Here is a 27,122-nt window from a genome sequence, read left to right as displayed (position 1 = left end):
GTGTCCCTGGGGCCACTTTTGCCCTGTCCTGAGGTCAGCCACAAACTTGAGGAAGAACAAGAACATCCTAAAACCAATACACTCATCAGGGAATTGCGGCCATTAATCCAACGAGCTTCTCTGTTGCTGCCAATTACAATTTATCTCTGACCTATTAACCCGGGGCGAGATAACCTGCACAGAGGTCCCAGTGTGCACGTGTGTGTGTGTGCGCGCCGCACGTGTGTGTGTGTGTGTGCGCGCGCGCGTGCGGTTCTGGCAGAATACACAGCAACAATGCACTGGAATGCGCTGTCTGAAGCGGATCCCATAACAACTTTCAAAAGAGAATTGGGTATATATTTTGGAAAGAAAAAAAATGACAAGGGCTTTGACGGGGATGGGGGGGTGGTGGTGGGGGGACTAGTGGGATGGCTCCCCCCGGAGAGCCGGCACAGGCACAATGGGGCCGAATGGGCTGCAAGTCCACGGTGACCAACCGCAGTAGTGCCTTTCGGGCCGGGAGGCCGTCCCCGAGGCGCGGAAACCCCAGTGGGGAAACTTGCCCTACGCCCAAAGGAGACTCGTGGCCCAAACTGAGCAAAGTCCCAAAACGCGCCCATTTTGCACGGGGTAAGTCTACCCCCAGGGGCGGGGCCTGTCTGCCCCCCCCCAGGGGGCGGGGCCTGTCTGCCCCCCCAGGGGGCGGGGCCTGTCTGCCCCCGGGGGCGGGGCCTGTCTGCCCCCAGGGGGCGGGGCCTGTCTGCCCCCCCCCCAGGGGGCGGGGCCTGTCTGCCCCCCCCAGGGGGCGGGGCCTGTCTGCCCCCGGGGGCGGGGCCTGTCTGCCCCCAGGGGCGGGGCCTGAGACACACACCGCGCCCCGGGGGGGGGAGGGGGGTGGTCAGGTGCGCGGGTCGCTCTGGGCAGTCGGAGCTGCGCGTTGGATGGCGCGATGACGTCAGCGCGCGGCGGCGTGGCGCGATGACGTCACGGCTGGCTGTCTGGCTGCCGGAGACGCACAAAGTTTTTTTTTTCGCGCGGAGCCGCAGAGACGGGGCTGCGGGAGGGGAGCGGAGCGGAGCGGCCGAGAGCAGCCGCCCGGACACCAGGTGAGTGTCACCCCGGGGCCGAGCAGCGGAGCGGAGGGGAGGGGGAGGGGAGTGCAGCCGACACACAGCTCAGCCGCCCCGGAGTGAGCGGCTGCCGCACGGCGCGGCTCCTCACTGGCCGCTCTGAGGCCTACAGCCCCGGGGAGGGGGAGGGGGGGGAGGGACGCGGTGTCTGTGTCTGTCTGTGACCCCCCCCACACACACACACACATACACACACCGGGGGTGGCGGGGTGGGGGCTCCCGGGAATGCGAACGATCCCGGGGCCGCTGTGCAGCCCGAGGAGGAGGGGGGGAGGCACTGACCTCTGAGGGGGGGAGGCGGGGGGGGGGGGGAGGGAGGGAGCACCGCCCGCTCGGGGCTGCGAGAGCATCAGATACCCCCCCACTCCCCCAGAGGGTGGAATCCCAGCACCTCTCCCCTCTCCCCTCCCTCTCCCCCCCCCTCCCCCTCTCCCCTCTCCCCCTCCCCCCCCTCTGACAGCCCAGGTCCTCGGTTACATCGAGAATGTGCAGAAAAATACTCCCCAAACCAGAGGAGGTTCATTGTTTCATCAACCAAACAAACTCTCATCTCTGACCTATTAACCTGGAGGGGGAGTGGGGAGAGGGGTGGTGGGGAGTGGGGAGAGGGGGGGGGCAGATAACCTGCGCAGATGAACAAAGACATGTTCACAAGGCACCAAATTGTGTCAGATGCCCCACATCATTGTCAGGAAAGCCCCGAGCGAGCGAGATTCTTGCTTCCGAGCCTCCGGTGGGGGCTGCAAAGCCAACTTGCTTGGTCTCGGTTGGCAAGACGTGATCTTGTACTTGACAGCAGTGGTGGGATCCGGCAGTGACACCCCGCTCCCTTTTGTGTAAGGTAATATCGCCAACAAGATGGAGAAAAATATGCTTCTGGTGGGGGGAAAGGGAAAGAAATTGGAGCAATGTACGAGCAATCTGTACATTGTAATAAAAGCACGTCAGCCAACCAGCCACTCCACATGGTCAGTGTAGCGCTGGCTGATTGCTGTGTGGTCAGCGATTCCCACTTTTCGGTTGAGACTTTAAACCAATGGATCCAACTGCCCATTCTTCACATGGACATTAAAGATCCCCATGACGAAAAGGGAGTTTATCTTGATGTCCTGGCCAACAAATCCTCCAGATAAATTGGGCATTTACTTCATGGCTGGATCTAGAGTCTTGTTGGCAAAAAGACTTCGGACTTTGCCAACAAAAACATTCAACGCACTTGACAGTAATTACCTATGAATTTTCTGGATACCTTATAAGGCTGTTCTGGCAAAGGATCGGATGTGGGAGTTGAAATTCAACTCTACAGAATGCAATTAGGGTGGTAATAAAGAAGCTTAGTTCATTTTTGTGCATTTCACTGACAATTTAAGTTTCCTGACTCCACACTCCTCTGTTTGCCTTGCGGTCAGTGGGAACCAGGTTGTTGGTCGATCGGCAAATCGCTTTCCAAGGGTAATAATCCCTCCAAAAAAGAAAAATAAATAATGATAATAATTTGATCACTCAAGCCACGCCTGTTTGTGGGACACTGTTGTGCGCAATTGGCTATGGCGTTTCGCCCATAAAATACACCGTCGCTCCACTTTACAATATATTTTTTGAAGTGCTTTTATATGTCTCAATGACATGATAAGGTGCTATATCAAATGCAAGGATTATTATAATTTTTACAGGGTATACTATAAAGTGGTGACTGTATGTGGTGGGCAAATGTCATCAAGTTAAATGACACATTTTTGTCTGGGGGATTGTTGGCTGGGAGAAATTCCCTTCTCTTTTTAAAAAGTGCTATGGGATTTTTAATGCAGGGTAGGAATGGGGTCGATGCAGCAGGTGGGGGTTTCATATGGGTTATAATAGTGACTCACTCCGCCTCTCTGTCTACATGTCTTTTTGTTTGTCTGTCTGGCTTGCTCTGCCTGTCTGTCTGGCTCGCTCCATCTGTACTCCTATCAGTCTGGTTTGCTCCGCCTGTCTGTCTTTGCCTGTCTTGTCTGATTGACTCGCTCCACCTGTCTTTCTGTCTGGCTGGCTCTCTGCCTGTTTGTATCACGTTCTGATCTTTTTCTTTAACCTTTTCTCATTGGCATTCCTTTAACATTTGCAGATATTAATGTTGCTTATTCCATTATGCAGGGTGTTAGCACTTTAACCCGTTGGTCAATAGATTGTGGATTTGAGCCCCATGTTGCTGGTGATGTATTTCTGATCAGCTATTAAACAAAGGTCCGGTCTGCTTGTAATTAGAGGGCATTGTTTTAGTAAACTTTTGTGCTGATCTGTATCAAGCATTTAGTTTTCTACTTTGTGCACCAATGTAATTATCGGGTTAGGGATAGACTGAACAGATATGGAGAAAAGTTCCTTTTACCTTTGTCCTGACAATGTAATTATTAATAATAATACGAATACACCTTGCATTTGATATAACGCCTTATCACATCTTTGAGACATTTCAAAGCGCTTCACAGAATTTCTGTAATGTGGATTGACTGTATTTTGTGGGCAAAATGTATCAAATGTACCCATTTGGCCCAATTTGGCTGCGCTCTTATGTTTGCCCCATCCAACTTCATCCCCTCTCCTGAACCTCTATTTTCCTCTCCCTCCTGTATGCATCAAGATGTCTCTGTAATAATAAGAATGAATTGTATTTTCAAAGTAAATTGAAATAGTGAATTAGTTCTTGATTTTTGCAGTGAGCCACACTGAACAGCTGGGTTGGAGTCAAGGAGAGAATCCCTGCTCCGTCCATCCCATCTAACCTCAGCCAAATGGAATGGATGGAGAGAGCAGGGATGAGCACTGGTGGAAAGAGAGATTCAGGCTCAGGAGCTTAAACAATCTGAACGAACAAGCAATCAGATCAGTCTCCACATTGCACCGTATGTTCTCAGCTAAACATAGCAATGGGGTGGAAGTGGGAGAACAATGATTGTTGAAAGCATAGTTTGATATTTTTCTGCACATGTGGGTGTCAATGCAGGGCTGAGCCTAGATACAGCAGACAATGAATCAAATATTCCCTTTCCAACCACAGGAACATTTGCCTCTGCAAGATTACAAACCAAACAACATTTGGAGAGTACCGATAATTTATTTGACCAGTTTTTTTAAAGATTTGTTTGGGTTTGAATGACCCGATAAGCCTTATTCTGTGCTGTAAATTTCTGTGGTCAATTTCTATGGGTTTTATTGCGTTTACATCAAAAAATACTGAGGCTTAAATATGGATATAATTTAAATCATTGTTTAGTTACCTGTTTTTCATTTGAGTTTTTCTGTGTAATGAAATTCCACTGTCCTGAATGTAATTACAAATTTACATCTGACATATTTATTAAGACTTCAAGTTGCCCCCATTTTGGAAGAACTGAAAGTTTCAACTTGATTGTAGAACAAACTGTATCTGCGAAGCTCTGCATTAGAACCTCCTTTTAACGTGCAAATATTACCAAAATTGGGATTAACCACCTTATTCGGTTTCTTTTGAATAGTTCTTAAATACTTGGGCCTTAGTGATGACTAAATTGGTATCTAGTTTGATAGTGACTGAAGCTAATTGAAGTAAAGGAGCTAAGTATTTGTCCATGGTTGGCTAGTCATTAACTCATCAAACTGCTAGATTAATTAATAGGTATATTTATTTCCTAGACAGTTCTGTCATTATATATTGATTTAGAGAAGCTGTAACTATTATCAGTGATTACTTCCATAATCCGTTCAGCTGCCTCCGCCCTCCCAACCGCCACTCCCTCCCCATCTCTTCCCCCCCACACTTCCCTCCACATCTTCAAACCTGTCTCCCCCTCCACTCTCATCACCACCATATCCAGCATGAAACACACTCCCTGCTCCCTTGACCCCATCCCCACCCCTCTCAGTACCTCCCAGCTCCACCTCCCCGCCCCTCTACTCCGATACCATCAATCTCTCCCTATCATCTGGCACTATTCCCATCCCCCTAAAAGCAGCTGTAATTACCCCATCCTTAAAAAACCTTCCCTGGACCCATCCCTGTTTCCTAACTACCGGCCCATCTCCAATCTCCTTTATCTTGCCAATGTCCTTGGAAAAAGTCCATTGCTTCCCAGCTTCACTTCTTCCTCTTCTACCACTCCCTTCATGCGTCCCGTGCTGCAAAGTCGCCCGGCTCCGCCACTGTCTCACACCGCAGGCCGCCGAAAACCTCATACACGCATTCATAACATCCAGGCTTGACTATGCAAACTCACTGCTTGTCGGCCTCCCCAACTCCTCCCTCCATAGGCTGCAGGTCATCCAGAACTCTGCAGCCCGTGTCCTTTCCCGCACCAGGCTCCGTGACCCTATCACCCCCATCCTCGCCCGACTCCACTGGCTTCCCATCACATAGAGGATACAGTTCAAGATCCTGGTCATCACCTTCAAAGTCCTCCATGGCTTTGCTCCCCCCTACCTCTGCAACCTCCTAACCCCCTACCAACCTGCCCACTCCCTCCATTCACCGGGCTTCACGTTCCGCTGCCTTGTGATTTAGGTCTTATCTCTCACACCGTCTCCAATTTGTCTCTGCCATCGGTTTCTCTTCCAGCCCCCACACAGTCTCGTGTAGTATTCCTCAGGGTCTGCCCTCGGTCCCCTCCTCTTCAACCCCTATACGCTCCCTCTTGGTGACATCATCCGCAGACATGGGGTCAACTTCCACATGTATGCGGATGACACCCAACTGTACCTCTCTGCCTCCACCCTTGATTCTAGGATGACTAACATCCTGACAGACTGTCTGTCAGACACCAAATCCTGGATAAGAGCCAACTTTCTACAGCTAAATGTCAGCAAGACCGAGGCCCTCCTGATTGGCTCGCCTTCGCCTCCGCACCTCAGACACTGGCAGCATCAGTATCCACGGTTGCACTTTCCACCTCACCAAACCAGTCAGGAACCTGGACGTCTTGTTCGACCCTCAATTGTCATTTCTCCCCCATATCCGTGCCATGACCCACTCTGCCTTTCCCCACCTCCGCAACATTGCCCGATTCTGCCGCTGCCATCACCCTTCAGGCTGCCGAAACCCTCATCCACGCATTCGTCCCCTCAGCTCTCGACTATGGAAACTCCCTTCTTGTCGTCCTCCCCAACGCTTCCCTTCACAAGAACTCTGCAGCTCGAGTCCTCTCCTGCACCAGGCTCCGTGACCCCATCACTCCCCACCCTCGCCCGGCTCCACTGGCTCCCCCATCCATCAGAGGATAGAATTCAAAATCCTCAACAGTCTTGCCCCCTCCTACACCTCTGACCTGCTAAACCCCTATCAAATGTAATTTTGTTGTTGTACTTTGTCTGAATAATCTTGATTTTTAATGCATTACATTGGTTCTCTACCATCTTACGAAGTCCTGGAACGCATTGTTGCAAGTCAACTTCAGTCACACCTACTCACTTCTCGAGCCCCTGCAGCTTGATTTTTGCCCTGTCCACAGCACACTTGTCAAAGTCACAAATGACATTCTCTATATCTGTGACCAGGGATCCCTTTGCCTCCTCGTCCTCCTGGAAATCTCTCTCGTGTTCGCTCTAAGACGCCGTCTGGCATGGAGGGCGCTATATAAATCCAAGTTGTTGTTGTTGACACAGTCGACCACGCAATCCTCCTCCACCGCCTCTCCCCCCTCATCCACCTTAGTGGGACCGCACTCACATGGTTCGAGTTCTACTTAACCAACTGCTTCCATTTCATCTCGGCAAATGGTTTCTCCTCCAGCCCCCGCCTGGTCAACTGCACCCACCTGCTCCATCCTTGGCCTTCTTCTTTTCCTTATCTAAATGCTCACTCTGGGCGACTTCATCCACAGGTACGGTGTAAACTTCCACATGTATTTGGATGACACACAAATCTACTTTGCCTCCTCCAGTACCAACTCCAGGTCTCCTGATGATCTATCAGCTTGTCTGGCAGACATCAGGGCTTGGATACTGCAAACTTCCTGTAGCTGAATGTGGACAAGATGGAAGCCATACTCCTTTGCTCCCGTCAACGTCTTCACTCCTGCAGATCTAAACTCCTCGACCTCACTGGGCTCTCCCTCAGAGTCACGAACTAGCGCGCAATCTAGGCATCCGGTTTGACCCCCCAACTGTCCCTCCTCCCCCACATCCAGTCCCTGACCAGGACCACCTTCTTCCATCTCTGCCACATTGCCCGCCTCCGACCGTACCTCACCCCAAATGCAGCCGAAACCCTCATGCATCCACTTGTGACCTCCTGCCTGGATTACTCCAATGCACTCCTCGACGGTCTCCCCAGCTCCACTATTCAAAAAATCCAGTTCATTCAGTACTCTGCCACCCGCATACTGACCCAGGCCAAACTCTACCCACATCTTACCAGTTCTGGCCAGGCTCCACTGGCTCCCCGTCACCGAACGAATCGACATCAAGATCCTCACACTCATGTGCAAATCCATTCACTCTCTAGGACCTTCCTACCTCTCCGACCTCCTCACTCCCCATCCACCACTCAGCGCCAGTGCTCGACTGGCACCAGCCTCCTGCTTGTCCCTCGCAACCTCCACCCCATCATCGGAGGTCGCACTTTCAGCCACTACGCCCGAAACTCTGGAACTTTCTCAATCCATCCGCCTCGCCCTCTCTCTCCTCTTTTTGAAGTTGTTGTTGTTACATAATCTTATTATATAAGATTTTTTAGAACAGGAAAAGGTTTGCCTGGCTTCCTTTCATACTCCTTGTTTCCTCATTCCTATCTTGTGCCCCTAGTGTTTCAAACCTATTGGATTGCATGGATCACAGCCTTATCACAATCTTCATCTTGAAAATATTGATCTGGTCACAATTGTCTCCTCTTTTACAAAGAGAACACATTCTTTAACCCTTCTTTCATAGTTGAGATTTCTAATAGCTTCTATCATCTTGGTTGCATGCCCCTGTAGCTGCTCAAGGCCAGTAGTATGATTGCTAAGGTGAGTCGGCCAAAACTGCATTCTGTATTCCAGATAGTCTGTCCATCCACATATCCACGTGCTGTACACCTCAGCAAAGGCATGAGTTTGATTAGTACATCTCTAGTTGTCTTTTCACCTGCCATAAATCACTGAACTTAATTTTTGCACTTTACCACAATGTTTGATAAGTGCGTTTTTAAATCACAACTCATTTAATGTTTCATTTAATAGACTTTCTTTTGGTTCCTTTCTCTCAAGCTTAATTATTTTACTTTTGTTTTAAGAGTTTCCAACCTTTTATATTAACTAACATGTCAGAACCAAAAGAAATCTAGGGTACCTGTCCCATCGTGCATTTAAACTGTCACCTCATAGACTAACTTTACCTGTAAAATCCTGACGTCTCTTCATTGCAACCTACATAACATTTTCTTGTTTTGTACCCTGATGGTGACAATTACAAACAATTGTGCCTTTCTATTTTGTAGTTATAAAGTGCATTAATTTGTTTCATTAAAAAAAATCATGGTATTAGTTCCACACAATGACACCCAAATCTATTTCTCTGAAATAGGCAAATGGTAGTGTGTTCTATATGCATTGAATACAAAAATAGGGGCCCATGTAGCCACAGCACAAGAAAATATGAGCACACTATTTATCTTAAAATCAATATCCTGCTGTTTAGCACAGGCGTTGCCCAACTCAACACCAAACACAGGCCATCTACTTGTTTCAGCTCATGAACACCAAACATGGTCCTAATACTCTATAGGCTTAGTCCATAGGAAAGTGTGTTTTGATTATAATAATAATAATAATAATCCTTGCATTTGATATAGCGCTTTTCACGTCGGGAGGACGTCCCAAAGCGCTTCACAGAATATACTGTAAAGTGAGTTGACTGTATATTTGTGGGCGAACGCGGCAGCCAATTGCGCACAGCAATGTCCCACAAACAGCCATAGATTGAAAATGACCAATTTAATTATTGTTTTTGTTTTTTGGAGGGATTATTATTAGGCTCTGTGTGGAGTAAGGAAACTTGCCCAAGGTTTCGCCCTGACCTGCCTGGAATTGAACTCAGGTCTCTCACTTGCAAAGCGAGTGCTCTAACCACTGAGCTACAGGACTCAACATTAATAAAATGATGAGGCATTTTAAACATGTTCAGATCAGTAGACACCTTTAAATCATCATATGCTTTAAGGTTGGACTTTTTTTTAAGAAGGCTGTGATTTCCGGTGGAAATAATTGAGGCTTGACCGTCTTAAATTTAGGTTGGAAAATATTTTAATAGTGCATAGCGATAAGGATGCACAGTATTTCTTGGAGAACATATTAACCAAGATCAGTGAGACAACTGAGCCTAACTGGAAAGTTGCCAGGTTCAAACCCTGGCTATGCTGTCTGGTTGACTGATATCAGCGGAGATGCTGGAATTGATGTCTGTGGCCTGTTTCAGGAAGGGAATAAGAATCAGTAATTCTTAACATGATTCGGTTACGCACGCTAGATGCATGAATGTGGAAGTTGGACAAAAGCATCAAGGAGCTATGGTGCATGTTATTTTTCCTCTGTGATCCGCTACTGTCTCAGCTCACACCTCAATGATAGTCACTTGGGTTAGGAGCCCAGAGGTAAAATCATGGAAGAGAAAAGCCTGCAAATAAAATTGTAATAAAGTATAATTATCCAACACTAGGGGGAGCTGTTGTCTTTCCATAGCTTATTTGAGCTCTGTTTGTGTAATTGAATCATAATAATAATATTTGCATTTGATGCAGTGCCTTATCACGTCTTCGGGATGTCTCAAAGCGCTTCACAGAATATACTGGTAAAATAATTTGACTATATTTTGTGGGTGAAACGCAGCAGCCAATTGCACACAGCAGTGTCCCACAAACAGTCGTGGATTGAAGTGATCAATTTTTTTTTAAGGAATTATTACCTGTGGAAAAGCGATCCACCAATCAACGTAACAACTGGGTTCCTACTTACTGCTAGGTAAACAGAGGCGTGTGGAGTAAGGAAACTTGCCCAACATTTTGCCCTGCCAGGAATCAAACCCACGTCTCTCGCTTGCGAGGTGAGTGCTCTAACCACTGAGCTACAGGACTCCTACCACGTCAAGGTGCTGTATCAGGCATACACTTAACAAAATGCCTGAGGGCTTTGGTATTAAACACATTTTCTCCATTCTGCATGGCAGTTATTTGATGTACATAGTAACTTGTGTGAAAATCAGTGTAAAATTATTTTAATTGTACAGAAGTAATATTGATTTTATTCCCTCCCAGTAAGATATTGACTGATTCAAATGAATTTGAATTTAGATTCCATAGCATTCAAATAGTTTATTTAGTTTGTTTCCCAACCAATGAAGCTTGTGCCAAATCACATTGAAGCTCCGAGGCTTGCGGCAGAAAGATTCCCTGCAGCTAATGTGTGAAACGTAGGTCCACATTTATGTGGTAGATTTGCAGTAAAAAGAGAGGGTTACTAGTTTGGTCTTATGAAGGCTTGTCTCTGCAAACACCTTTGTACATGAAGATAAACAGGCAACTGGAAGCTTATGATTGTCCTGTACAAGTAAGGGCAGGAATTTCTCTGATTGAATTGTAGCAATAGCCCAACGCCAATGACTAAAGGCTTAATTTCTGTCAATCAACATGTATGTTTCCCAAACATAGGGAGGGTATTATGCCTATGGGAGGGATATTGTACAGTTCAGATCTGACAAACACAAATTCCATTTTTATTAATTCTCTGAGTGGGGACTTCAGTGTAGCAAGGGATATCCAGATCCCAGAGTGGCCAAAACAAAACCAAATTGTTGTGCAATCCCTTTAGGAAATGATTGAATGATAAATGTTTGGAATAATTCAGCAAGCAAGGAAATAGAGGGAAATGCATTGAATGTTTAAAGCCAGCCAATGAAATTATATCTAATTGGGATGTCTTCCTAACGTGAAAGGTGCTATATAAATACAGTTTGTTGTTGTGTGGGAGGATAGTTCATGTACTAAGCTTTCAAACTTTTTCTGTTATGCTTTTTTATGCTATGTAAGCATATGATATCATAACCACCTCTTCCTGTTCACTCGTTGGACAGGAGACTTTTTAGTGCTCTCTAATAACATTTAAAACCAGAAGCAGGCTGCACTTATCGCCTCAGTGTCTTTTATACTTACGATTTGTTAGGCTTTACCATTTGTTTGAAATCAACTGCATTGAAAACAGCTTTGACACAGTAATCACATTCTGAAATTGTTTCCTCAAAGTTGTTTTAGAAGTGGGCTCAAAATCAAATTTATACCATCAAAACTAGATTTATCCAACACCTTTAGTGTTCATTCAGTGCAAAAGTCCCATCTAATTAACGCTGGGTACACAGTATATAAAGAACAATGTTTTTTGATTTTGATTTCAAAGCCTCTATTTAGATGGCATTTAGTTATTTTTAAAAAGAACTTATCATGTGCTCAAGCACACTCCTCCCTCCACAGGCTGCAGATAATCCAGAACTCTGCAGCCCGTGCCCTCTCCCGCCCCAAACTCCGTGACCCCATCTCCCCCATTCTCGCCCGACTCCATTGGCTCCTTATCCTTCAGAGGATACAGTTCAAAATCCTGGTCCTCACCTACAAAGCCCACAATGGCCTCACCCCACCCTACCTCTGCGACCTCCTAACCCCCTACCAACCCGCCCGCTCCCTCCGCTCAGCCGGCTCTGGCCTGGTCCACGTCCCCCGACCCACCCGCCCCACCATTGGTGGAAGAGCCTTCAGCCACTCTGCCCCCAACCTCTGGAATTTGAAATTCCATCCCCCAGTCACTCCGCATCACCCCCTCCTTAGCCTCCTTCATCTCCTGCCTCAAGACCTTCCTCTTCGACCATGCCATCGGCCACCCCCCTTCCCCTCCCCTCCCTTCTCCTGCCCTGACCCCAGCTTGGGTCTGAAATGCTGTACACTGTTCAGCGCCTTGGGACATCCTCCCGACGTGAAAGGCGCTATACAAATGTAATTTTGTTGTTGTTGTTGAACAACTTGAATTTATATAGCTCCCCTCACACGGGCTAGCTTCTCGGAATGCTTTTCGCTGGCAGAGCCTGATGCCAAGATTGGGGGAAAGAGGCAATGACCATAATAATAATATCACATCTCCGAGGCGTCTAAAGTGCTTCACAGAATATACTGTAACGTGAATTGACTATTATATATTTTGTGAGCGAAACGCAGCAGACAATTACGCACAACAATGTCTCACAAACAGTCATGGATTGGGTGAACACATTATTATTTGTTAAATTGTTAATTTTTTTTGGAAGGATTTATTACCACCGGAAAAGCAATTCGCCAATTGACTAACAACCCGGGTTCCTACTGAATGCTAGGTAAACAGAGGGTTGGTCTGGTTAGATAACTTTTTAAAACTAGGACTGAGAAAATATCACATAACGAGATGCTGCATTAATTCACATCTCAGAGGAGAGCTATCGAGCACTGGACAGAACACTGTTCAATGTACTACCGTTATATTAATTAACCACCACTGTGCCCATTAAAATTACAAAGATCATCAATCAAAGGAACAAACTCAGAATTCTAATTGCACAGTAAAGCGGTGTTCATTTTTTTTGCAACTTAACATGATGTAGACACATTCAGAATTGCAGTAGCAGAATAGTTTTATGTTTTCGGTTAGTTGTAATAACAGGTTAGTTTCAGTATTGGTCATAGTGTAATTGGCTGCCTGGGTTCAACTTAGCATAGTGTTTAAATTGTGAGCAAGTTGTATAAGTACTGGCCATTTTGATTTCAGGATTATGGTATCTGTTTGGCTTAGTTAGCTTATATAGCCTTTACAGCAAGGTAGCAATGATGTTCTTCAGCATTAAGTCCAAAATGTGAACCGAAGTAAAAAGCCATTAAATCAGGTGACACGTCCTGATGCAGGGAGAGTTTCCTCTGCCAATCTTTGCAGGTCTCTAGAGTCGGCTGTTTTCTTGGTTCATTGACTGAGTACATGGAATAAAAAATGGTCAATTAAGCAGTTTGCTCCTCCCTTTTTCTTCTTTAAAAAACATGAATCACTGCATCTTTAATGAACCTTCGTTTCTATTGGTGACAAATAGAAAGTCTTAATCTAAATAAAATTGTCTTTAACAGAAAATTTGTGGAGAACGCTGTAGTGTTGAGCTCAATGCTCAGTGTGTCTATGGGAATAATATCCATTGCAATCACTAATTCAGCAGAATAGTTGTTAAATTTATAGATCAACAGGGATTGCTGCTCTGTCGGATTTTCGGGTCCCTTGAATATTCCAGGACAGTACACAGAGAAGGGGTTTGCTTTGTGTATTTAAATTAGAAGTGTTATACTCTAAATCATGCTAAACTGCAACTGCTGTAAACAAGTTCCATAGATGTTTACTAACTTGCCTGGAATGCATATAGCAGAGTCTACTGAATAATACAATTCATGATCAATTGCTCTCCAGTGAATGGTCAATGAAGTGTTTACTGCAGGAAGATTTACAGCAATTCTGCATTGTGCCCTACTGTTGTTTTGAAAGTTAAATTAATACTCTCACTTTCCACTACTTTTAAGGTATTAGTGTATTTAATGCTGACGTCCTAGAAAAGTTTCATTTTAAACTTAGAACAGTTACGAAGGAGACTAAAAATACTTATGACTAAAAGGCAAATATACAGACATAATAAATATTTTTTTAAAAAATGTAATCTCTGGAGGAGTAGAATGAGTTGATGTTCAGCGCCTTGGGATGTCCTCCTGACATGAAAGGTGCTATACAAATGTAATCTTGTTGTTGTTGACTTTGAAAGGGTAACGGTGTGGTACAAAAGGTAGATGGAGCTACATCCATCTTATTTCAAATTAATTTTAGGGGATAATTATCATCCAAATCTTTTTTTGACTATGGTAATATGGAGACTGTTCATTTTTTTAAAAAAAACGTACAGATACTTTAATCAAAACAGTTCCAGTGAGCATATTTCAGAAGCCAATGTCCTTGAGCTAATGGTTAGTACAGGTAACTAACTAAGTGCTCCGGGACCCTCCCCTGCGTGAGGGGCGCTATATAAATGCAAATTGTTGTTGTTACGGGTAATGCATGAATATTTTACCCACAATTAGTCACTGCACTTTACAATGTGTCCCATGAAGATGCCTCCCAACATGAAAGGGTCTATACCAAATGTAAGGATGATGATTATGTTTTTATTATGTGTCCTTGTTTTGCAGTAACTGTTTCCTGATGGCCCAAAGCACCATCCTTGTTGTACTACTATTTTTGGTCCCAAAGATTTTCAGATGCGGAGCTGAAGGTATGTTGTGCTTCTCTGAGTGCTCATTGGATTCAGCGTGTTATTGGGTTCATACTCATGTTGTGCTCATGAAGTGACTGATACAATTTGTTAAGCATTGTTGGAATATTTGAAAACTAAGACTCTGGGAGAGGAACAGTTTATCTGACAATGAATATGACGAGGAGCTTGATGACTTTAATGAGAAGTATTTTTAAAATTAAGTCAGTCCTATGAAATTGCTGATTAGCAAGAATCTACAACTAAAATCTGAGCTCATTGTTGTGGGGGGTGGAATTACAGTATCTTTTAATTAGCTGCTCAATGCTTTTTTGTTTTAAATATTATGTGCCAGCATCACTAAGCATAAATATGCTTTTACATTTTTTTCAGTAGAGTCTAGTATCGAGTGTTGTTTTCTTAGAATTGTATATCCTAATTACTTTTCCTATACATTGGAATACATTGTTTGCAATGTTAGTCATCATTCTTTGACTCTTCCTCCTCAACAGATGACGACACCAAAGGCAGTCAAGGCCATTATCAATGTATCTGTGAGGGGAAATCCTGTGGGAGACGGGATCACTGCTTTGGTCAGCAGTGTTTTGCTTCGGTGATACTAAATGGAGATGTACGGGAATTCCAGAAAGGTTGCTTTATTCTCGAGCAGGGGGAAATGACATGCAAAACTCCACCCTCGGCAAGTCATGTGGTGCAGTGCTGCTATGAAAATCTGTGCAACAGGAATATTACAGCTGGCCCGCTTCTTTCACAAGGTAAAAATCCTGATGTATTTGGCCTTTTATAAGTAGAGATTTATGGAGTTCTGATTATCAGCACAAATTGGGATTGGCCCCTTTGTGGATAACCGGACATCATGCAAAATATAAATTGTCTACCACGCAAACAAAATAATTGTTTCATCGGTTTACCAGCATTCTCTTCTACTTTCTCTCCAACCTCTCCTTTTTCTCTCTCTCTCTCTCTGACTGTCTTTTCCTCTATAACTTTCTCTCGCTCTCTGGCTTTTTTAGCTATAAATCTTTCTCTATCCCTAAACTGTATGATACAAGGTTACTTTTTTATGTGTGGCATTATTTTAACTTCTTCAGCGATGTCGCTGTTATTCGATGATGATGATGCACTTCCTACAAAAGTTGGGGTTGATGATGCACAGAATGTACTGTTCTTTGAGACGGTGAATTGCTAAGAAATTCAGTGCTTGCTGGACAAGTTATAGTCAGATTCCAGTTCTCCATTATATGTTATGATAAAGGTCACATGTCACCTTGTATGTTGTGGGAAATAATTATAGTAAGTTTAGGCCCACTTAAGCTACTGCCAGAAGAGATCAGTCCGATTGACAATACTACTACACACAATGTAGTAACAATGAGAAAACATTCCTCATGTCACAAAGTATAGAGACACTTGACTGATGTGCACTCACTGTCAGAATGACTGATATTATAAATCATTCTCAATGTCCTTTTCAGTGCTTTTGGGAACTTTTCGTCCAATGTATCCAATGTCTTTTTTTTCTTCCAGTATTGTGTAGAGGTTCTCTGGAATAAAAAGGAAAGAAAAGCCTGCTTTTAGGTTCTTCATTCTTTGGATGCTGACATATCCTCATGTACCCACCCAGCTGTCCTGTCCATTCAATTTTTTTTTTGAGGGGAAGGAGAGAAATATTTTCCCTTTGTTAAATATTCAAGAAGGTGAATTCAGAGCAAAGCTACTCTTTAAACAGTGGCAGTTGATCTACCACCTATAAAGTCAAAATATCTCAAAGCAGTCGATAGGCATTTTCTGTTAAATGTAGTGACTATCTATTTGTAGTACCACGTACCCCCTGGCTTCGGGGGTTGGGGGGTGACCGTGCAATATAAATGCAAGAAGTTGTTGTTGTGACAGTATGTCCCTTCTCCTGCTCCCTCTTTCTCCATTGACTTGCAAAACCACAGGTCCCAAGTTTTCTTACAGCAGAACATGTTGTCTTAGGCTCTGATGCCAGCAAAAAAGGATTTGTTTTAGTTACGCGGCAAAGTTACCCACAAACTGACCCAACAACACAAGATACATGTTTGTTAAGCAGTTTGTTGCAGGTATTTGGATTCAATGGACATTGGATTCAATATCATTGGATACAGGTCTGAGAGAGAGTAGGGATGGCTCAGTGTGGAACTCTAGTGACAGAACAATCCTCTTGGAAAAAGTTTTTTGCTTAGTCAATTTGTATTTTGCATGAAACCTATGATTCACACTGTTTCCATATCCACAGTGGGGCTGGTCCCAATTTATACCGTTAACAGGTTTTAACAGGTTCTGTTACAGCTGAATTCTTTCTCTCTAATAGATGCAGAGTTTCCCATGATAGAGGCATTATTCTTCCCTTGTCGGTAAATGTAGCACTAACCTTTTATGGTATGGGCTTTAATGGGATTTAACCAATCAGTTCATAATAATAAATAAAAATATTGCATTTGATGTAAAGCCTTATCACTTCTTCGAGACTTCTCAAAGCGCTTCACAGAATATGACTGTATATTTCGTGGGTTAAACTCAGCAGCTAATTGCGCACAGAAGTGTCCCACAAACAGACCAAATTATTATTATTCATTTATTTTTATTTTTTTGAAGGGATTATTACCCCCGGAAAAATGATCCGCTAATAAAACCAATGCTCACTTATCAATAAGTCAGTAAATTTAGTGATAATTAGGCCTCCATATACGTCAACCTAACAAGCACACAGTTCCCAGGGCTACATTTGCATTCTAGTGCTTTCTTTGCCACATAAATAGTAAGCATTAATTTATTAATCCCTTCAAGGTAGCAATTATGAGTAACAAAATTCATGAGCATGCTTTTCTTTAAAAGCTTAATGAGCATGATTAAATTAATTATAAAACCTCAGCCATCTTCCTGTGGATTTTTGGAAATGGCATATAATATGAGGCATTTTCCAATTGAAATCCTTTTAAGGAGTCCAACTAAAGACTCCTTCCTTCCAGTGACTTGGAAGTATGTGGTGCTGAATTGTGACACCGCTCTGAAAGATCTCATCAGTGATCATTTGGATTCCTTATTAACAAGATTATAAATCGCTGTGTAGAAATTAAACTGATTTCTCCCCTTTCTCATATGTCGTCTTCCTTCTTCCCTCGCCCAACTTGTGTCTTTCTTCCCTTCGTAACTCAATTGTGCTTCTCTCCCTTGGGTACTCCTGCCTTTCTACCCCCAAATTAAATCTGTTGCCTTTCCCTCTGGTCCCTTTTTACTCCTGTATCTTAAATCTTCGACTTTTAAGTTAGTGAATATCTTCTGTTTCAGTTATGCGCATTTGTGCCCAGCCTTTTCATTCATTGGCATAAATTGCTCCAAATTATAATCTGAATTTTGGAAGGAGCTAAATTCCTGCATATGGCAGTGGGTCACTCTTGTGAATACACACAGTTCACTGGAGCACAGACTCTTTCAACCTCTGCCACCTTCCTAATTTAAACAAGCTACTCAGCTCAACTAAGCAGTGCCAGTGTTCATACACCACTTGAGACTCTACCTTTCCTTACTCCATCCCATACTCTTCTATTCCCTTCCCCTCAAATAACCTATTCACAGATAATTAAAAATGCTTTAATATAATATGGAGTCCTGTATTTTAGAGGTTAGAGCACTCGACTCGCAATCAAGAGGATTCCCAGCAGTGCGAAACGTTAGGCAAGTTTCCTTACTCCACACACCTCTGTTTACCTAGCAATAAGTAAAATAAAATAAAAATAATTTTAGTCACTCAATCCATGACTGTTTGTGGGACACTGCTGTTCATAATTGGCTGTTTTGCCCACAAAATATACAGTCAACTCACTTTACAGTATATCCTGTGAAGTGCTTTGAAATGTCTCAAAGACGTGATAAGGCGCTATATCAAGTGCAAGGTTTATTATTATTATTATAATGGATATGTACCAGTATGCCGAAGGCCATAGTTATAGAATGATCCGTCAGTAATCCTGCATCAGTTGGAGTTGGTTTAGAAAATAAATATTTGTAAATTCTCCTTTCATCTGAAAATGTTAGATGTGTAATGTTTTGTATTTTTTTTTACAGTGCCAGAAGGAGAACCGATAGATTATAGTGTGGAAACATTGATTATCTTCATAGTTAACCCAGTTGTGGTGCTGATAGTTTTGTCAGTGGTCGCTGTACTGATTTGTCGCAAAATTCATCATAATCGAATGGAAAGATTACAACCTCATGATGCTGAAAATGGAGCAATTGATGGTCTTATAGCTTCCAACGTGGGAGACAGTACACTTGCGGTAATCTATCCTCATTATTGTGATCTTTTAGAAATGCTGTTTCATATAAACAAATGGTTGACTGATGACACGTTTCCTTCAAAAAAATAATAAATTGGTGACTAAATCCACGACTGTTTGTGGGACCCTGCTGTGCGCAAATGGCTGCTGCGTTTTGCCCACAAAATATAGTCAGTTCACTTTACAGTATATTCTGTGAAGTGCTTTGAGACGTCTTGAAGACTTGATAAGGCGTTATATCAAATGCAAGGATTATTAAGTTCATGTAAGTTTGTAATGCCTAGAAATGCCTTTAGTCATCATCAAAATTCTGCAAAATGTGATTAATGTGGCATAAGATCATGAAGCTTCAAATAATGCTGCAAAATGGTAAGATCATTTGTCATGAGATCAAAGGGCGATCTCTTAAGATGCACTGTAATAAATATTTCAGATTTAAATGAAACTACACAACACACTTAGTTCATAATAATACAAGATTTCAATAAATCTAGTTTACCTCAGTTTAACTTGATTTTCTATTTTTACTTAAAATACTCTGTATTTAGACTAAATAGCATCTGTCAGCATTATACTTTCGCTGAATTGAGAATTGCTGCAGTGATAAGACACCTGTGAAAACGATCAGTGCTTTTTTTTTTGTTCTGCAGCACCATGCACCTCTTTGATAAGCCCTCGTCACCATTGGTCATCACCGTTTCAAGGCCTTTTTCAACTTAGATGCTCTGTCACCCTCTGCTGCTTGGACCACCCTACCCGTTAGGGCTTTGGCTTGGCAGGTTAACTGGAGCTGAGTGGGATGACTCCCTCCCCCAGTGACTGGTCTTCCCTTTCAGGTCCTGCTGATGAGCCAGGCTGGCTGTGCTGACATCAGCAATGCCCTGAAATGCTGTGGACCCGACTGGGTCAGGAACCGAACTGTCGAGACCGCCCAGAGGGCTCGACTTAGATAGCACTTCGCCCATTCGCACAGCCATAGCTTTCCCACATTGGTCAAAAGTGTTCAATGATTTTGAGCTCCACTTAATGCCACAGCATATAATGGATCTAAAAATGTCAAAGTGGGTTGATGCAGCTCTTGTACAATCAAGTGTCCCCAGTTTATTATATTAATGTAATGATCTTTCCCTTCATTTCTAGGATTTGCTTGACCACTCTTGTACGTCAGGAAGTGGTTCAGGTTTGCCATTTTTGGTACAGCGAACTGTTGCCAGACAGATCACCTTGATGGAATGTGTAGGTGGGTAAAACCAGAATTGTGCGCCACTTTTACTCTAAATGAGTGTTGGTTTAAACAGGTGGGTATGAAATAATCCTGGATGGATTTTGGTTTATTTAGTAGAATTGAGGTTTACAGAATGGATTGCCAGATCTGAAGCTGTTCGTACCAAACTTTTGAAACATTTGAATAAAAATGTTAAATTCTCTGAATCAAAATGTATAGCTTATTTAGGAAATGGAAGGCGAACATGTATCTACTCTTGGTTAAAACAACAACAACAAGATTACATTTGTATAGCGCCTTTCACATCGGGAGGACGTCCCAAGGGGCTGGAGTACAGCATTTCAGACTCGAGCTGGGGTCGGGGGGGAGGGGAAGGGGGGTGACCGATGGCATGGTCGAAGAGGAGGGTCTTGAGGCGGGACTTGAAGGAGGCTAAGGAGGGGGGGCGAGGCAGAGTGACTGGGGGATGGAATTCCAGAGATTGGGGGCAGAGTGGCTGAAGGCTCTCCCACCAATAGTGGGGCGGGTGGGTCGGGGGGACGTAGAGCAGACCAGAGCCGGCTGAGCGGAAGGAACGGGCGGGTTGGTAGGGGGTTAGGAGGTCGCAGAGGTAGGGTGGGGCGAGTCCATGGAGGGCTTTGTATGTGAGGACCACTGGATCCTCTGAAGGATAGGGAGCCAATGGAGTCAGGCAAGAATGGAGGAGATGGGGTCACGAAGTTTGGTGCAGGAGAGGACACGGGCTGCAGAGTTCTGGATTATCTGCAGTCTGTGGAGGGAGGAGTTGGGAAGGCCAACAAGCAGAGAGTTTGCATAGTCGAGCCTGGAGCTGATGAAGGCATGAACAAGAGTTTCAGCGGCCTGAGGGGTGAGGTAGTGGTGGAGTCGGGCGATGTTACGGAGGTGAGGGAAGGCAGAGTGGGTCATGGCTTGAATGTGGGGAAGAAAAGACAGTTGAGGGTCGAACAAGACACCCAGGTTCCTGACTGGCGGTGAGTTGTAGTGAGTTGTAGTGAGCAACCATGGAGGTTGATGTTGCCTGAGGTGCTGCTGCGAGCCAGCAACACCTCAAATATATAAGCTATATTTATATATATAAATATATTAAATATAAAGAATATATTTTAGGAAGAATATCAATGAGAATTTATTTGTAAGAACTAATTTTAAAAATTGTTTAAGCAGGCTAGGAAAAGCAACAACAAATTGTATTTACACAGTGCTCTTCACTTGGGAGTGATCAACAATGGCGTAGTTCCTGGTGGTCCTACCTTTTGGCTGCTGAGGGCCGGGTGCCCTATTTGAGAAATGTAGGCGGGTCGCATATATTTTTGTATTTCCCTTCCAGAAACATAACAACGCTTAAGGGTTACGGAGGGAGCGGGTGGACCAGAAAGAGGGAGGGGGAGGAGAGTGGATGAAACTGGCCCACGGGCCGGCAGTTGGATCACCCTGCTTTGGTTTGCTGCTGAGCTGGGGAGAAAGGGAGGTGACTATGGGCACAGTCGAAGAGGATAGTCTTCAGGTGCAACCTGAAGACACTTAGAGGGGCAAGGCCGAGGGTTGGGCTGTGGTTGCTGAAAACATAACCATAGTCAAAGAGGAAGGTGACTAGGGGTGATCATAGATCTCAAGCTAGTCTAGTGAAGGGAACGGGTAAAGGATTGGGGTGTATCAGTCAGGACCATAACATTTAATATGACTTACTGGGTTGCAGGCAAACTGTATAAATTGTAGAAAATCCGATTTAATTCAAAATCTATATGCTTATGCATAATTTAATGCAGGTGGTAAGTGCGCATATGGAAGTTTGTCACTGCAGCCAGTAAGTTTGCATGTGGTGACTGGTCAAGACTACATTTCCTGCGATTCAATGCATCTTGAACCATCACTGCATGCTCACTTACTGGCAACCATTGGAATCGCATTGAATCGCGGGAAATGGGAGTTATTCTGTGCATGAATCGAATGATCAAGACTACGTTTCCCACGATTCAACGCAGCCGGTCAGGGTGTGAGTAATGGAGGGTAAGGGAGTGGTGTTATGAGTTAGAAGGTGATTTAATACAACTAGCGCAAATCTAAGTGGTTTTGATAGGAAACTGAACGGGACTTGGGTGAATGTACAGCTTAGACGATTATATGATTTATAAAGATAAGACTTATGCGAGTTATCCTGCATTTGTTTTGGCCATGTCAAAACTTTCCTGAATAGAGGGACTCTTCAGGGAGTTCAGTTCTATAGATATGTACTGAGTTCAAGGGTCCATTCTTCATATATGGGAAAAGAAGGGGTTGAAATGCATGATGAAAAGTGGTACCCGGAAATCAGAGTTATCCGAAAGAGATGAGTAGTTCAGCATGACGGGGTTTTCCATACTAAAAGGTGTTGCACTCACAGTTTTTTTAAAATCTTCTATTATCTTGCATTGACATTCACCTTGGAGTGCTTAGTTCAATCAAGGCTTTTCAACAAAGTAGGGGGGACATTAACTTTTAATGATCCTAAAAATATTCCTCAAATAATTAATAAAATACAATTTAATTATTTTTCCCTCAAACAGGAAAGGGTCGTTATGGAGAAGTTTGGCGAGGTCAGTGGCAAGGGGAAAATGTTGCTGTGAAAATTTTCTCATCCAGAGATGAGAAATCATGGTTTCGAGAGACTGAAATATACAACACTGTTCTCCTCCGGCATGAGAATATATTAGGTAAGTCATTTATTTGCTCTTTAATTTTGATGATGATGATGGTAGTCCACTAAACGCAAGTTGTCAGCCAGACAAATGAGAGCTACCTGTCCCTTTAGGATATCTTTAATTTAGAAACCTGACTTGTTATTTTGAGAATACTGTGCTGGATAGGTACCTGAGCTGGGGGTGGTGGTTCAGGTGGGTGAAGAGGGGAAAGCTGATCAAAAGCACAGGCAAAGCGATAGGACTTGAGACGTACCTTAAAAGAGGTGAGGGAGCGAGTCAGAAGGATTCCGGGATTGAAATCCAGAGAATGGGGCAGAATGAGAGAGAGCCTTTCTGCCGGTGGTGAGGCAGATAGGACCTTTCTTCAAATAGGAAGAAATATTGTACTTGTTCGTGAGTAGGTATAGTGACTGAGTAATTTGCAATTGTTCCAGTCATAATGTCTTTCCTCTTTCTCCTTCAGGTTTTATTGCTTCAGACATGACATCGAGGAATTCCAGCACCCAGCTCTGGCTCATCACTCATTTTCATGAGAACGGTTCACTCTATGACTATCTACAGCGAAATACAGTGGATACTGTAGTTTGTCTGAATTTTGCCTTATCTGTAGCTAATGGTCTTGTACACCTGCACAATGAAATTTTTGGGACTGAAGGAAAACCTGCTATTGCACACAGAGATCTGAAAAGTAAAAATATCTTAGTAAGAAAGAATCTGCATTGTTGCATTGCTGATCTTGGTGAGTACATTACATTTGTGACAAATGTTTGTTTTGTGGAGCAATGCTTTTTGCAGCAACAGTGCAAGTGTTTATCAACATATCTGCTTCTGTAGGGTTGGCAGTGATGCATTCTCAAACCAACAACCAGCTAGATGTTGGAAACAATCCTAAAGTTGGCACTAAGCGATATATGGCACCCGAAGTACTTGACGAATCTATTCAAATTGACTGTTTTGATGCCTACAAGCGTGTAGACATTTGGGCATTTGGACTTGTTTTGTGGGAAATAACTAGAAGAACATTCAGTAATGGTAAGTAAAAGTTATAAACTGTGTCATGTTGGAGATTATTATTTTCTGTTGCAAAAACATATGGTCAAGTTAAATGCAGAAAAAAATATTATTTGAAATTGTGCATTTTCTCTCTTCAAATCAAATAAACTAAATTGGAGTTTTGAGAAGTTGTTCAATACTTTTTTCTCTTTTTCTCTCACCCTCTCTCAACAGCAACTTGCATTTATATTGTGCCCTTCACACAGGGTAGAGTCTCAGCATGCTTGAAGAGAGAAAATGCACCATTTCAAATAATTGTTTATTATTCCCCTTTCAGTGAGATATTTGATTGTTTCAAAATGAGCTATCTTAATTCAGCACAAAATCTTTCAGGTTGTATATATTTGGGACACTTAGTCTTGTGTGATTCACGTGACATGTTTACAAGTTCAGTGTTTTACTTTCACAGGTATTGCAGAGGAATATAAACCTCCATTTTATGATCTGGTGCCAAATGACCCCAGTTTTGAAGATATGCGAAAGGTTGTATGTGTGGAACAGCAAAGACCAAATATTCCCAACAGATGGTTCTCAGACCCTGTGAGTTCAATGTCCTTTAAAGCTACTATGTTTTTTTTCTAATTTCTTTAGTACTGTATTCAATTGCCATTTCACCCTGTTCCCACACAATGTATTAAGCTTTGTTATTTTAGCAAGAAGGCAGCGTTCATTTTTTAAATCTTGGTTCAACAATACAATACAATACAATAGTGTAACGTGCTATCTGGAGCACTGCAAATAAGCACTGTAATCCATAGTACATGTGGTGTTTATTTTTGAAGAGAAGAAACTTTGTTGTGTTATATGAGCTTATTCTCATACCCCACTGTTCATTTGTTCCAGACCCTGTCGGCTCTTGCCAAACTGATGAAGGAATGCTGGTACCAAAATCCCTCTGCAAGGCTCACTGCATTACGCATCAAAAAGACTTTAGGGAAAATAAGCAACTCATTAGAAAAAATAAAACTGGACTGCTGAGAGGAAAATCAGATAACATCAATTTCACTGTTCAATAAATATCTTAAAGCTAAGATCTGCTGGACAAGATTAAAAACGCAGATCTCAAACTGTCCATTATTCTGCTTCTGCAGTTCACATATGGGCAGTGTCAAGAAGTGACAGCAGGGGCCGCATGGATTGCAGTGGCAGATGGATGGTTGTGAAAAGCTTGCCTTTTATCAGACTAATCACTGAACCATGGTTATTCCTCTTGACACAGATTAAACAAGGCAGGCAGATTTAATGTTCACTGGGTGCTCCCTCATATGAATTCTATCTGAAAGGGGAAGAATTGCACTAAATATTTTCTAGGGTTTATTTGCTCATACTGTTCATTGCTGTACAATTTTTAAGTAGACTGCAATAACCCTGATCGTATTTACTTTCAGCCTGTAATATAAGCATGCATTTTTTTTTATTCAGAACAGATGCAACCTATTTGTAGCTTGTAAGTTTTTGTTACTAAAAACCTTAAGTCATCGAATGGTTAATTGAATTTGATGACAGCTGCAGTATACGTGTCTTTCGTGTGAAAGAACGATGTATTCACTGCCTAGCAAAGCTGATGGCTTGGCACCTATGGGATAAATGGTTAACCTGATTAAGAATTTTTAAGACAGATGCAATTTTTATCTTCAGAAACTTAAATGAACGAAGGAGTACTTTCCACATTAGCATGTCTATCTATTTATCACTAAGTGTGGGCTTTGAGTTTGTCGTTGTGCCTAAGGTTTAAAAGCATTTTTACAGTGGTTTATCAAGGTTGAGAGGAACAATCTCATCCACTTGATTTGCTCTTTAGAACTTGATATTTCCAAAAACAAATAACATAGGAAATAAAAAAGACAAAGACTTAATTAAAAAGTTAATCTGTGATTTATAATTGTATTTAACTGCAGTCGACAAAATATACTGTTTGTCTTAATATGTAAGTGCCCAATTACCTTACTTGATGGTCAAAACACTACTTTTCAGTGATTTGAATTGTGTCTTCCTGAAAATTTGTTCTTGGTTTATTATGGGACTAAATATGTGTAGAGGTCAAAACACAGGAATGGACACCAAGAAGGGTATTACACTACAGAAGACGAGCAAAAAAAGTTAAGTGTTTGTTCATTTAAGATGAGAAAATTGGTCACAGGTGTTTAAATGAAAATTTGATCTATATTGATGAGAATATTGGCAAGACATGGTTCCTTCAAATATTGTTGTGGTAGAATACTAAGTGAAATTCTGTAAACCCTGCTGTATTGCCTTGTTTTTGTTGGGTTTTTTCATTTGTGCAATGGGCCTCACAGAAACACTCGATTTATATAGTAAATTCATGGCTTAATGGGTTATTTTAATACGTGAATTCCATTGTGTTGTAGTTAAGGAACGAATCATTTCATATGGGACATCTAAACGTACACTATCTTAAATCACATAGTGGTTAACCGCACCATTTCTTACTCTTTAATTTTCCAAAGCTTCATACACTATTCCAATTATGAACTAGCAATAATTCAATATTTAAAATTTAGTATTGTAACAGGAAAGACATAGTTTTGATCTTTAACTGTAGCAACTCAGAAATTAACTTCATTTTTACAGTTCATTAACTAGGTCACAGTATCTATTATAGCAGTAAACATAATCTTTGAAACAACAAATGTTTACAAATGAGCAATAGTAAAGAACATACACTATATCACACATTTATTTAGCCATGCTGCATTAAAGATGTCAACTAACATTGTTTGAGTCTCATGGTTTGGTAAAACTTTGCTTTAGCCTTAATCGTTAGAGGACTAGTGCAATTTTTTCACTGTTTTAAAAATAAAAGTACACAAATGTCAATGTTTCATTTAATCCAGAAAACACTATTAATAAAAAGATGTCCTGTGTGTTCTCCAATTTAATCTTTGTTTGCATTTGGTCAACAACAAATTGCCTTTATATAGCGCCTTGGGAGGACATCCCAAACACTGGACAGTCAAGTGTTTGCCCCTGAGCTGGAGGTTGGATTTCGGGGCGGGGGGGACAGAATAAGATGACCAAAGGCGCGGCCAAAGAAGAAGGTCTTCAGACAGACCTTGAAGGAGGCATGGAAGGGCCAGGCGAAGGGACTCTGGGATGGTGTTCCAGAGATAGGCTGAAAGCCCAACCACCGATGGTGGGGCACTTCAGTCAGTATTAGAAACAGTATCATTGTTTGCAAAGCAGCAGTTTAATATGTTTTACTTCCAACTACTGTAAAAAGGTTTGATCTTTGTGCTGCTTTTTTTAATAGCTTACTTCCTGAGGCGAGCCCGTCTCTGGTTGCAACTCGTGATGTGAAACGGGATTTTTCCTGGTGCCTAATTGTACTCTTGAGTTTCACTTGCTGTTGCTCCCGGGGAGAGGAAATTCAACTTTGTGAATGAAGAGTCAGACTGGGTTTCCGCAAGTTGTTATA

At 42.8% G+C, this 27,122-nt stretch overlaps 1 protein-coding gene across 1 annotated transcript; it reads left to right on the top strand.

Annotated features, from left to right (window-relative positions):
- The first annotated feature begins 946 nt into the window (after positions 1-946).
- LOC103181553 (activin receptor type-1) lies at positions 947-26,573 on the top strand. The gene is made up of 10 exons (XM_042332333.1): positions 947-1,088; positions 14,326-14,408; positions 14,900-15,163; positions 18,498-18,709; positions 19,850-19,949; positions 22,499-22,645; positions 23,097-23,372; positions 23,468-23,665; positions 24,096-24,226; positions 24,530-26,573. Exons 1-10 carry the CDS (start codon positions 961-963, stop codon positions 24,662-24,664), a joined length of 1,674 nt encoding a protein of 557 aa, XP_042188267.1. The 5' UTR covers positions 947-960; the 3' UTR covers positions 24,665-26,573.
- The last annotated feature ends 549 nt before the right edge of the window (positions 26,574-27,122 follow it).

Source organism: Callorhinchus milii, unplaced genomic scaffold, assembly GCF_018977255.1.
Source record: "Callorhinchus milii isolate IMCB2004 unplaced genomic scaffold, IMCB_Cmil_1.0 Scaffold2, whole genome shotgun sequence".
NCBI classification, from domain to species: domain Eukaryota; kingdom Metazoa; phylum Chordata; class Chondrichthyes; order Chimaeriformes; family Callorhinchidae; genus Callorhinchus; species Callorhinchus milii.
This window is presented reverse-complemented; position numbering and strand designations above follow the sequence as displayed.

Bases quoted from the DNA above. Each gene is read 5' to 3' on its own strand.
- LOC103181553 (XM_042332333.1), top strand. From the start codon at position 961: ATGACGTCACGGCTGGCTGTCTGGCTGCCGGAGACGCACAAAGTTTTT. The intron at 1,089-14,325 runs GTGAGTGTCACC...CTTGTTTTGCAG, and splicing joins AGCAGCCGCCCGGACACCAG to TAACTGTTTCCTGATGGCCC. The intron at 15,164-18,497 runs GTAAAAATCCTG...TTTTTTTTACAG, and splicing joins TGGCCCGCTTCTTTCACAAG to TGCCAGAAGGAGAACCGATA.